General features: G+C 40.3%; 1 protein-coding gene across 7 annotated transcripts in view; it reads right to left on the bottom strand.

Moving 5' to 3' along the window:
* Positions 1 to 12938, bottom strand: part of ZFAND6 (zinc finger AN1-type containing 6) — a 36256-nt gene that overhangs the window by 7011 nt on the left and 16307 nt on the right. For 6 of the 7 annotated variants that reach the window (XM_066328327.1, XM_066328330.1, XM_066328328.1 and 3 more), the window contains 3 exons: positions 4259 to 4428; positions 3073 to 3184; positions 875 to 975 (listed from right to left, as the gene is read on the bottom strand). In XM_066328327.1, coding sequence (XP_066184424.1) covers positions 875 to 975; positions 3073 to 3184; positions 4259 to 4409 — 364 coding nt within the window. In that variant the 5' untranslated portion in view covers positions 4410 to 4428. The remainder of the gene's footprint in view (positions 1 to 874; positions 976 to 3072; positions 3185 to 4258; positions 4429 to 12938) is intronic. The other variant, XM_066328325.1, reaches the window with a different exon arrangement.

The raw sequence follows: 12938 nt of genomic DNA, 5'->3' as shown, positions 1-12938 counted from the left end.
ACAAGTTGTATCTGTAAAGATCCCTCATTTCTATGTTTAGACTAGTCCACAGAAAAATAATCTCCCCCAGTAAAACCTAAACTGTCTAAGCAGAAGGCAGAATACTTACTGACTTACCTTTAAATACATTCTATAATGCTTATAGGTTACCAGTCTGAGTACATCCTGTATATTATCTGACATTTTTTCATTTCCTAAGAAATACTATCAATTTTTTTTAAGTCTTAAGCTCTGAAAGTCTGCACACAGAAAACAAGAAAAAACTGAAAAGAAACTTTACATTGCACCAGCAAGAAGGATTTTAGGACAATACAGTTAAACCACTCAGCCATTGTCCTCCAAGCAAACAGAGCCTGTGGTTTGGTAATTTTATACTTGATAAAGTAAATTCAGTAGTTTAAAATCTTACCCCACTACTGTTCATAGGTGAAAGGTTCTTTTATAGGTGTTTCCTGTTTATAAAAGACGCTGACCCTGCTCTTGCAATGGCTATGCCAAACACCCTCTACCACAGATGTGCTCATAAACTTCTAATATGCGCTCTAAATGGTTACTCTGAGAAGTAACAGATACTCAAAACTCTACTTAGATGTAATAGCCACGGCATAGAGACAGAACAGCATGTTGATTTATGATGTGCATTTCCAACACCAATTAACACTTGTTTATGGCAGACACTGACATCACCAATTAAACATAGGGTTTCAGCTTGACTTGCCGTTTAAGAAAAGAAACTTTATCCTTATTTTGCCTTCTGATTTCACAGAATATTTGGTTTGAGGATCAGGCATGTCTTGAACTGGAGTGCATTAAGAACAGTCAAAGTCTAAAAACCAGTATTCATAAGTTCTGTCACTGAAAACTAGGCACCAACCTTGCAACCCTTCTGTCTCAGGTACTGTTTTGTCCACAGCCGTACTATCCGGTTGGGATGATGCTACGGATTCTGTTAAAAGTGACTGACTTGACACAGGGCTGAGGGGCAAAAGAAGAAAGTTATGATTTTTATGATGCATTTTCACATTCTTTTCCTGTAAGAGATAAGTTAGGTCACCTCTTGATGTAAAGGTATGCCAGAACTTTTCACTCTGAAGTTGTTTCTGTAACCACTTAAAACTGCCACAATCTGAACTGACACAAAAGGTAAACATTTTTAATTCATACTAAATGCAACAAAACAGTTCCACTATAAAAAAACAGGAAAAAATATTTTGGGTGATTTGGCATACCATCATTCCACACAGAAGCAACTATGCAACATTCAATATGCAAGGATCTTTATAACATAAGTCAGCAAGATAATTGTAGAGGAGATAGTTTCAGTGTTCTGGTGATATGAACAAGAAAATTGCAGCATGTCAATGTTTCCAGTAATAAAGCTGCAGCAGCTGCACACAGAACCCCTTGGATTTTCACAGTGTAAAGTGGTGCAGGCCAAACTTCCCAACCCTTTAGCCATACTGCTAAACCACAGCACGGCTGAACACTCACCAGCGAACACCCTGAGCAGCTGAGAGACAGCAATTCAACACTAGCCATCACTCCCAGCCAAGCTGCTCATCCAGCAGCTCTCCTATGGAACAAGACAGAGCTCAAGACCCAAGCAAGAGGTAGCACTATCTCATTTGCATTTTTTCTTCTTCCATTCCACTGAGGGATTCACTCTGAAGATAAAACCCAGCAGCCCATGAACCAGCACTCCATAGCACAACCAGAGCACTGGAGTTGCAATTTTAATTGCCAAGAACTGGATGTAGGTCTTGAACTGCCCATCTGGCCACCTACAAAAGGGCATTGTCAATTAATTTTATCTGTCCTCAGAGTATAGTAAGTCTGAGGTATTTCCAGAGACTGAAGTTGAATTCCAGCTTTTTTATTTTGGAAAAAAAGAAAAAAAAACCAAGCAAGTGACACTGATTTTTTTTGAAGTACGAGTCCAAGAGCAACCATCCACTCATTTCTCCTGCAGCCAGTAATCAGTGAGGTATTTCCACTCTTTCATGGTTTTATTGAAGTTGTGAGAGAACAAAGGCAAGGCACTGTAATTGGTTCACATCTGTGCACTGACCAGGATGAACTTTTTTTTTTTTTTTACACACACCAGAAGAGTTTTTTCAGGGTAAGATGTATTTTCTACCCCAACTAGAAACCTCAGAATGGAAAGACTAAATATAGCATCAAGCATGGCACCTAGCTCTCAGTTCATATGCAGGATCCAAGCATGAGATAACACCTCCTATAAAAAGCTAGGGAGCAGAAAACAGTCTGAGCAGAATCAGTCAGCAGTAACTGATGAAATCACCCTCAGCCTGTGATCTACTACATTCATTTTTTTAAAGAAAAGTTGAAATGAGTATTACTGCAAGTTTAGCTTCCACAGGATATAACACACTAACACTTTTCACTCAAAAAATTTCCAAAGCACTTAAGTTGCTGTTGGTTGTGTCACTCTAAACTGAAATGGAGCCACTAAATATAAACAAATATTTAACTTTTACAAATGGAGAACACTTAGTAAGTCTGAGTGATTTACAAGAGGACATTATGTATCCTTGAATAATCCAGATGGAAATTACTTGTTTAATAAGATCAGTTCAGTGGCACAACTTGTACCAAGACTCGTGTTTTTACCCTGTTCTAGCACTCTCCAATCCTTCCAAAGCAAGGCTTGTTAACACATTATCATACATTTATTTATGAGAGCTCTAGTAAACAGCTCCCTGCCATTTTACAAAATCCTCAGATTTCTAGGATGAAAAGAGTTCTCCTTTTGTAAATGTACAACTTCAAGTTGTGGAAGCAGAACAGCCAGACAAATCTCTACAGAACAGAAGCTGACACCTTCTATTTGAGGCTAAATTCTAAAGGCAAATTTCCATTTGAATGCCAGATGAAGCACAGAGATCTGCTAGCATTCACCCTGAGATCCCATGCTTTAAAGTTAGCATTGAAATCTTACACCTTTCCCTAATCCTCATTCCAGCATTTAATTATGCAGGATCAGGACATTTCATTCAATCATTTTGACACAGATTTTTCTGTAAAGACACAGAGCACACAGAAGCACCTTACCTTGGCTGCATAGATGGAGTCGATGTAGAATCTAAAGTGGACTGAGTTTCCTGGGCACTGCCCTCTGTGCACTGGACCGGTAAGGACTCGGTGATACTACTGACAGAGGCTGCTGCAAGACACACCCAGAGAAAATGTGTTATGCTGCTTCCCGGGATTACAAAAGTTACACAGCACATTTACTCTTCCACCCCTAAAACAGCAGTCAGGAAAGTAATTGAATCTCTGCCTACACCACAATGATATGTAATTAAAAAAAAAAAAAATTATGTTTGGCCATATTTTGATCTCATTCCAGCCCCAGGCCCCCAGAACTTACACTGCAGAAAATTTTGAAACTGGAGTTCTAAAACAGTCACTATTTTTTGCTAATTAAAGCATCTGCAAGCAGCTTTCACAGCATGAACTGCTGTACTCTGACATGAGAAGCTGGTGTTTTGTTTAAAAAACCAAGATGGATCTGTGAGAACACCAGAAGAGCATCCTAATGCCAACTCCAGATGCATTTTGAAGGTGTAAAACTCAGATCCCCAGATTCAACAGAAACTATTGCTTTAATTTAAAAGGAAAGGCAACAGTACACAGGGCACTCGGCCAAAAAGAACAGAAAGTATGTGAAAATAAGCAGAAACTATTGTTGCCTTTTCCTAACCTGGAAATGAAACTCAAGATAACTTTAGTAAGGAGGTAATAAAACAGCAGATCTTTATTTGAAGGCCTTCAGGGGCAGTTTTGGAAAGATGTACACCAAAGCCCCTGAAGCCTTTAAAAGGAAAAGGCACCACTATCAAGTGTTTACAGGTTAATCCTTCAGCATGAGGCCGCAGAGATGAAATACCTGTACTTAAAATGCTTTTCACAAACATTCCCCAAGCTCAATCCTATCTCTGTCAGTAATTTCAGCAAAAATACACTGCTGCAGTGTTTTTCCCGCATTTTTATAATTTCAAATCAGGAACACTCAAATGAATACAAAAGGTATTAGTGAGAGTCTACTTCTGAGCAGATCAGTGGCAACACAATTACATTATGAGCATTCCATCCAAGCTCATTCCATAAGGCAAGATGCTGGAATGAAATGGTTTGCACTAATGCTCCAACTATCAGTATCTGGACACAGCCAGGAAGCTGCTGCCCCTTTGTGTCAAGTTGAGCTGTTCACAAACAGTGTGTGGGGGTTACTTACCAGGAGGGCTGATTCTACCATTACTGTTCTGCCTTTGCAGGTGTTCTTTGTAGCACACTGAACACATGCCATTCGTGCGAGGATTCCCGTAAAACCCGCAGCCAGTGGAACACAGCATAGGCACTTGGCTACGGTTGGTTTCTTGAGCCATTCTCCCTTCTTCTATAAACCTGAAATTGATACACACAACCCAGCATTTAGAGGCCTGAGAAAACCCTTTTTTTACAGCTGACATTTGAAAATCTGGAATTTCCTGCAGCTCAGCAAAACGACCTTCCAGAAAAAATGCCTTGTGGGTAACTTGGTGCCCTTTCCCAAAAAGTCTATAAAGTCTGCCCAACAACACAAATACAGTAATGTGTAGGCTTTGCAGAACCCACCCTCCCAGCCCCACCAATTTATTTTCAATATATATCCCACAAGGAAAAGTAATTTTAGCAAATATTGGAAGTATTATTGCTTCTGGCAGTCAGGTAAGGGGAGTAGGGGAAGGGGACACACACTGAAACCTGAACACCTGACACTGTGCATGAGAATTGTAAAATAAGAGACAATGGTAACAAGGCTTACTCGCTGCCTCGTACTTATAATTAACAACAGTCACATGAATTCACATGTCACTGTTTAGTCACTGCATCATTAGTGAAAGACCACAACTGCTCACCACAAACCCCACAGTATGATTTTTTCACACACTACGAGAAATCACCCTTACAGTCAAAAGTATTAGACATGTACACAACCTCCTATTTATAAATTCTGTGTGGAAATATAATAAAAATTAGAAAAGATATATGAATTAGAAGATATATGATATATAAGTTGCTGCATTATTTAACACCCTTAAATTTGGTTTGCATAAAAACTGTATCTTCTTTTCTCTGGCTTGTATTAATCAAGTTAACAGATACTTGCAAGGTATTACAACAAATGACAATTTCCATCAGTGGTCTGAGGCTCCTAACTATTACCAAGTGGTCCAATTTGCAAATCATTTTTGACATGTAATTTCATGAGATAAAATTAATTTTCCATTTTTCCTCCCTCCATAAATATATAACTGCACCTTTTTTTTTTTCCCCAATTCTGAGAGAAAAAATAGCTTCTCATTAAGAAACTAGGTATATCAAAGTATCAACTATTTATATTTAATTCATGATCAACTTAGGTCTACCATTTCCTGGTTAAGAAGCAAGCTGAAGTGTAGGTAATTTTAATTCTTGCAAGTCAAGCCAAAGATAAGCAATGTTACTGAACAAATAAAATCATTCTTGCAAGTAACATCAGTATACATTTCAAACAAAAAGAAAAAAATCCAGAGGGAAAGGGATTTCAAGATACTTGAATGCTTCACCAATTGCCATGTTATAAAACTAGATTAAACCACAGTGAGAAGTACCACAGTAAAAAATAATTCCTTTTACATAAGACGTACTTGAAGCCAAACACAAACAACTTTCCATTATTTTGTTCCCAAAGAAATCTCATCTCCTCTCACACCCACATCCACTCCATTTTGTTTTTATTTCCCCAAAATATGAAATTGATACCAAGAGCAAACCTCTGGGTTGCAAAGCCAACAGCAACACAGAAACAAGTCAAGTCTTCTGCTCACAGCAGTAAGGTACTCTACAGATGAGGAAGTATTCAAGATGTAAGACAAGGAAGATGTACAGGCAGGAAGACAAAATCTGATAGTATCTTTTTCAGCTTCAACCTGCAATTAAGCTTATTTCAGCTGTTGACCACACTCCCCCACCCCAACAGAAAAGCACTTGCTTTTGACATACAAAGCCCCCATTGACCTCACACGACAGCTAAATTTGATTTTTGCTGAAGTACTGTACTTGTAGCTGAAAGAGCACTTTCATTCCCGCTTTTCTCCAGACAGTCTTTCAGAATGAAACTGTAAGTAGTGCATGTGGAATTTAATTCTTATGCTGGGCCCAACATTTCAGAGAAGCCATTTCAGGGGAGCACAAATGAATATGAGTTTGCTGTGCTTTGGCAACCAGAACCAATTTAAAGCTGAAACCTTACGCAAGTCACTTTTGGCATAGAATATTTAAGATTGAAAGACTAATTAAAAACACTTTCGACTGAGTATTTCAAGAGCTAATACAGATTCAATGTCACAATACAAGTATTAATCCTTTTAACTTTAGGCAGCAGTATATGAAAGAACCCTACACTAATTTCCAGATTGTACCATGATTTTCTTTCTGTTCAATATTAGCTTCAAGCAGCACACAGGAACTCAATAACTGCACCAGCCACTGCTAATACTCCCCAACACAAGGCTGCTGAAGGGACAAGTGCTAACACAAACACAGAATAACACCCTCTAACATGAATGTAAAAAAAAAAAGTTCTGCTCCAATTCAATAAACAAACTGAAAGGTGCCCAAAGATGCCCAGACGAAAAACAAGAAAAGCTGGCCTGAGTTCCAGCTAAGCCAGTTCCCAAGTTCATTAACAAGTGGATCCTGTCACCAGTCAAAGCACAAGCCACTGGCATGAGGCTCCAGAATACTTCAATCTCCAAGGGGAAGTGCCAGAGATTCTTCTGAAGAGTTTTAATAAGGGCCACAGGAAGCGGAAGATCTTTCATTGGTTGCTAATATTTGACAAATACAATGAATAAGAGATAGGATCAACCTGATGCAATGTTATGAAGTCAAAGGAAAACTTGCACCAAGACAACAGCCAACATGTTGGATATGAAGGAGACAACTGGGTACAATCTCCCTCACTCACACAACTACTGCTGTGAGCTACCAAAAAAAAACCCACAGGAAAAGAAAGGACCATCACCAACTCAAAGTTTTCTGACAGTTCAGCGAGCTCAGTCAGTTCACATGCAAAAACACAAGTATGAAGTCCAACACAGGAGAGCCTCTGGAATTCATGTGAAGGAGGACATGTGACCAGGAGAGACAACACATGTTTTAGCAGCCTGTAAGCTCCTGGGATGGCTGAACTCATCTATTTGAACCTAAAGCCACAGAATGCCAAACCAGTATAATAAGCTCTCCCATGCTCAGTCCTCCTTTTCAGTGCTCACAGACACCAAAATGAAACAAGGAAATGATCAAACTTGAAAAAAAAAAAAAAATCAACCACTCCACCTTCTGCCAATTAGTTTCAACACAGATTGGTTTCTGAGCTCATTTGTCACGCCTGTGCTGTCTGAGCAGGAGAGAGGGTCTAGCTGCAGACACGTGTGGAAATGCCTGTTTCAGCAGCAGGGAAGACTTAAAGAATAAAGATAATCACTAGCCACAACCAGGCATTGGAAACAGAAGGAAAGAGACTGAAGTCTCTTGTAACCAGTTCCCAGTTCCTGCCCCTGCGCTGCCGAGGGACGGCTCCTCCTGCTGCCCCAGGCAAACAGCCACCAGCACAGCGCAAACACGAGCAGCGAGAGACCACTGAACAGATGTTTTTGGGGGAGGGAAGGACCTCCCATCAGCCCAGTTCTTGGCTCAGCTTCAGATGATTTTTGTTTCAAAACTGTCCGTAAATCCTCACACGCAGAAGACCCGCAGTATCACCGAGCCCAAAGATCCCATAAAGCAGTAGAGGTGGGCAGTCACTGCTGAAATGGCTTTGGCAGAGGGGCGAGCCTGCTCCCACAGCTCTGGCCACTGCTGTCCCCCTGACCCTGCCTGCAGCCACATCAGCTCAGTCATCTCACGGAAACAACACAAATATTTGTTCTGGTGCACTGGAGAGCTTGCTGATAGAAGATCAGCTCCAGAGAAATTACATACACTGCACAGGAAGTGACATGGCTAAAAATAGGACACTTTTTAGGGGCAGCAAGCCCTTGCTGAGCATCAAGCCTACTGTAAAATAAATCCCAAGTGCATACACTATCCATAATTTCAAAAATGGTCTCCCCTAGCTTGACTTCGGTATGACACCTGAAGCACCTTCATAGCTGAAATGACAACAAGCTCTTGGGATCAACATGACTACATACATGTCCCCCTCAGTTTGAGGTGTCACAAAACAAACGTGGAGCTTGTCAAGCTCCTGGAAATGCCTCTGGGCTCTGCCTGTTCCTCCAGAGCTGTGCCTGCATAGCATTCACTGGGTAATGCTATGAATTTTGAAGGTTATTCTGAATGCAGAATTGATTTAAAGGAAAAAACCCAAAACAACAGAGCTCTTTACAATATTTTAAGCACATTCCCTGCTTTGCTTTACGATATAGTTGTATAACCAGTTGTACAAGCACTAATGAGAAGGAGCAGACTAGAGGGAAGTGCAAAAGCTTCAATAACTCCTCTCAGTGCAACCCCAGAACATCTACTTCATTGAAGAGTATGGAATAAACACTCTTTCTGCATTAGCTAAAATTTGCTAAACTTTAGTTGAAATTTTCTCTGTTTTCTTAAAGACATTTATTGCCACTGGAAGCATGGCAGCACACAGCTCTGCAGGCTTAGTCCTCCTTTTCCCACAAACAGAGGTGCTCACAGTCTACCTGTTCCTGTCACTCCTGAAATACAGAACTTCATTCACTTAATAATGCCCTCTTACTGCTGCTGCTGCTACAGGTCCTACCTACCTTTCCTCCCTCACCATAGCATATCCTCAGAATAAATTCCTCTCAGTACTAAGCAAAAAATATGCAAAGAACATGCCTATAAAATGTACAGAGTTGAAGCTGTAGAAACACTAAAGCAGAGCAAATCTTCTGGACATCAAGTTCTCTGGAGAAAGAGACATCTTCCAATACTCTGTAAAGCAAGTAACAAAATACTTGTGGACATCTCTTCCCCACAGAGCAGGCACTGTGATACTGGTCTTCCTCTCCACCCCCCTTTCCTCTTTTCCTTTTAATTAAAATGTTTATATGCCACTAGTTTCAAATAACTGATACCCTAGCTTTATAGGCTTCAAATGTTAATCAGTAAGATCAGAGAGAGCAGCATTTAGCAGGATTAAACACACAAGGTTTAAGAATAATCTCTTTCACCACCCTCCTCCCTGCTCCATTCTAGACAAGGGAAAAAAAAAAATCTGGCACAGAAGCCAGCTTTCTCTTCATATGTCTTCCCCAAAGAAAAAGGTCTCTTGAATACCAGTTACCCGCACTTCTAGTTGTGGTAAGGAGAACAAGCAGATCCTCACATCCTGCAGTACAGTCTTGTGTTCTGCAAACACTCCTAGAATCTGTGACTAGTAGGGGAAGGATCCCTCTCAAAAGCTAATGCTGAGACCACCCAAACAGCATTGTGCCTCAGCAGCACAGCAGACACAGTTTGAACCGTTCTGATGCCAGCTTCAAAACTGCTGCTCAAAGAGAAAGCACACTACTGAGTGTGAGCTACTCTTCACTGTCAAAATCAGCACACTGACAGTTTCACTGACACTCACCTCAAACGATAAATCCAATTTCAATAAGTGAATAAAATATTCCACCCTCTATCACAATCACCTTTATAATGAAGCAGTTCAGCACTGACTGAAGTAGCATCAACACTAATGGTCACTTTCCCTTTGTGCTAATGAAGCAAGAAAGAAACTAAAGTGGTAGTGTGTGCTGCTTAAATATACAAAGCTTCATTCCAGGCACAAACAAGACACAAAGTTGGGCACACAAAAATACACTTTACTTTGTAGCACGTACTGGCACAGACACCCAATACCACCTGTACCACCATATGAAAAAAGCATGCTGCTACGAAAAGCAATAAATAGGAAATGCATTTCTCTACAGGCTTATCAAAACAAAGGGCAAATAAAAGCACAAGAGCAAAGTTCTGTTGAATCTTGCTGCAGAAGCTCCCAAAGCACTGGCTGTGATGGAGGATACCAGTTCATATTTGTATTTGTTGCTCAGGTGTCCTGCTGGAAGCAGGACACTACTCATATGAAGCACCAGACTCACAAATTAACAGCAAGTTACAGAACAGCCCTGTTTTTTTGGGTTTTTTTTACTCCATTGCTGTCTCCCAAAAGGCTCCAATTTACATTCATTGAGCAGTCATTTGTAGCTGCTTTAAGGCATTATCATGTCCCAGCAACTTGCTATGGAGCCAAGAAGAACTGGCAGATTTGAATAGGGGCCTCAGTCATTACAGCTCAGCCCAGCTTGCTGGTTGCAGTCAGACATGTCATTTCATCTTACAGCTCACCCCTGCTAAAGCACTGCAGCTGGTTCACATTTGCCAGCACAGCTACATGTGTAGTTACACTCTGACCCAGTTTCATCAGAATGCTTTGAGTTAAAAAAGTGAATATGGTTAAGGACCAGCTATGCAAGCAGATCTGTAAGGGCAGCGACCTCTTTGTTCCTGTAGCAGCAGAACACACAGCTGCTGCATTTTTCAAAACACGGGAGTTCCAACCTCCTCAGCACCAAGAGAATCCATACATTTTAAAGCTTTCCACTCATTCCACTGAGCCTTCAGTTTTCCTCCTGCTCAAACAAAGCAAAGTTTTAAATTGCAATTTGAAGTAGAATTTATATGACTTCAGAACAAAAACAAAATACTCACGCTAGTGACCAAAGACTTACTTAAGATGTTCTTTTAACTCATTTGACAAGTCATTTAATATCTACTATGTTCCTGTCTATTCCTGTTGAACAGCTTTTTATTTTTGTTTCATGCACATACTTAATTTAGGCTAAAATCAAGTCCTTCTACTAGACACTCCTTGCAGAAACTTTACAAAAAGACAGAAGGAGTTACAGAAGTATTTTCTTCACTCCAATTTAAACAGTTAGCAAGTTTAAATCCTCCCATACAAAAATTAAAATATAAATAAAATTTAGACTCTTAAGAAAGCTGTATCTCAGATCTAAGATGCCAGAAAGACTGAAAGAACCATACTAGTGGAAAAGAGACACACACAAGAGAAAGTACAAACTCAGAAGAGGCAGATGGACAGAAAAGGGACAGTTCAGGTTTTAGGAAAGGACAGACCATTAGCAACTTTTATAACTAATCTGAGCCAGAATATCATAAACCCAGGAACACCTGGTATAGACAAAGGCTCCAGTGTTAAAGCATTGTATGCTGCTAAGTACAGCTGACTGCTCTTGTGCTCAAGGTTACACGAGGAACAAGAGAACGTTTCACTACAACCTCTCCACTCTTGCTAAGCAAGAACAAAGATGCACAGATTGTATACTGGTATCAAGGAGATCAGTGATAATAAGGACTCAGTTTTCCATGCTCGTCTCTACATACACTATTAATAGATGTTACTTTGAAACTGTAATTACTACTTGTGACCACGCTTAACCTTTGCAAAGCACGGATTATCAGACCCAAAGATTAACTTCTGTAAAAGTGGTACCTCAGACTCTCATTCACCTCGTTCAAAAGCATCTAATTGCTTGCAGTGACCATTCAGAAGCCTACAAACAAAACCAAGTATGAGCAAACTTTTCATATTTAATTTCCAAACTTTCTAGTAAAGTCAACACATCAAATAAAGGGCCAATTCCATGAACTTCATTACTCTACCAAAGACTAATTCTAAAAAAGCCCAATAATTAACAAGCAGTGCAAGAGGTATGTTTTATTACCTAGTAGGAAGAATCATTTTTTTTTTTATTTTGGACTTCAAAGAGCACAGACAAAAGGATTTGTGTTGGAATTGCAGAAAGCTGCCACACAGAGCTACTGGTGTGATGGTGGGTTTTTTGCAGGAATGACCACTACTTCATGGAGCATCTGCTAACTGCTAAGACACCTAAAAGATTAAGTGCAGCACTCTGTATAAAGCCTTCAACACTCCTGTTTATCATGCATTTCAATCTGAGTCTAAAGCAGCAAAATACAAGTCAAGATGCCAAGGACTGTCACTGTACATTTAAGCCTGTACATTGGGACTTCCTAGTTGTTTTAGACTAACACTGCAGCACCACTAGAATTAGATCCTTGTGTTATGACAGCATCTAAACTTCCTGAGATTCAAAGAAACAATTTTTTCCTCTGACTTGGAAAAACTTAAAAACCTCTTATTCCCCAATAGCACAATACATTTGTAGGCAAGCCCAGTTCATCCAGCAAACTCCAGTCCAGAGAAACACAGAAATGCTTTCGAAAGAGGCACAAGTTTCTGCCTCTCCAGTGACGACTATGAGAAAATCTAAGCTGACAGAGCTGCCTTTTTGGAGAGGTCAACCTGAACGCAAGTGAAAACAACAAAACAAACCCCACACACACACAAAAAAATTACTTCTTGGGTTCAAGAGAAAAAACAGCAAGTAACCCTTGGAGCTAGACATGCTTGTTTACATTGAGCCGTGACAGCGAGCTCCAATGAAGACAACTAGTTAAACATTAAAAGCACTGAGAGCAACACAGTAGCTATTGTTGTTCAGTACATAGTAAAGACAATTTCTAAATGAGCTACAAAGAAAAGTGAACACAAGAAAACAGTGTATCATTTGTTTCAGGAAGCTGTTTTTGATCTGGCATCCCTGGGGGAGGCACGACTGGAGAAGCTCAAGGGCGAATCTGAGGAACACAGAGAGGACACCGGCCAGCCACCCCACTGGTCATGTTGTCCTGCCCAAGCACTCCATGTCCATACACAAGCTAGAGAAGAGTGTCCTCCCCTTCAAACAGGCTAAACTCAGTTTAGCCTCCCCAGCTCAACCAAGATTTGAGGCAGACTGGCTGAGCAGGCCCATTTTTGGAAAATGGCTGTA

This window comes from Sylvia atricapilla, chromosome 13 (genome assembly GCF_009819655.1).
Source record: "Sylvia atricapilla isolate bSylAtr1 chromosome 13, bSylAtr1.pri, whole genome shotgun sequence".
NCBI lineage: Eukaryota > Metazoa > Chordata > Aves > Passeriformes > Sylviidae > Sylvia > Sylvia atricapilla.
Note: the sequence above shows the minus strand (reverse complement) of the source record. Positions and strands in the feature narration are given on the sequence as shown.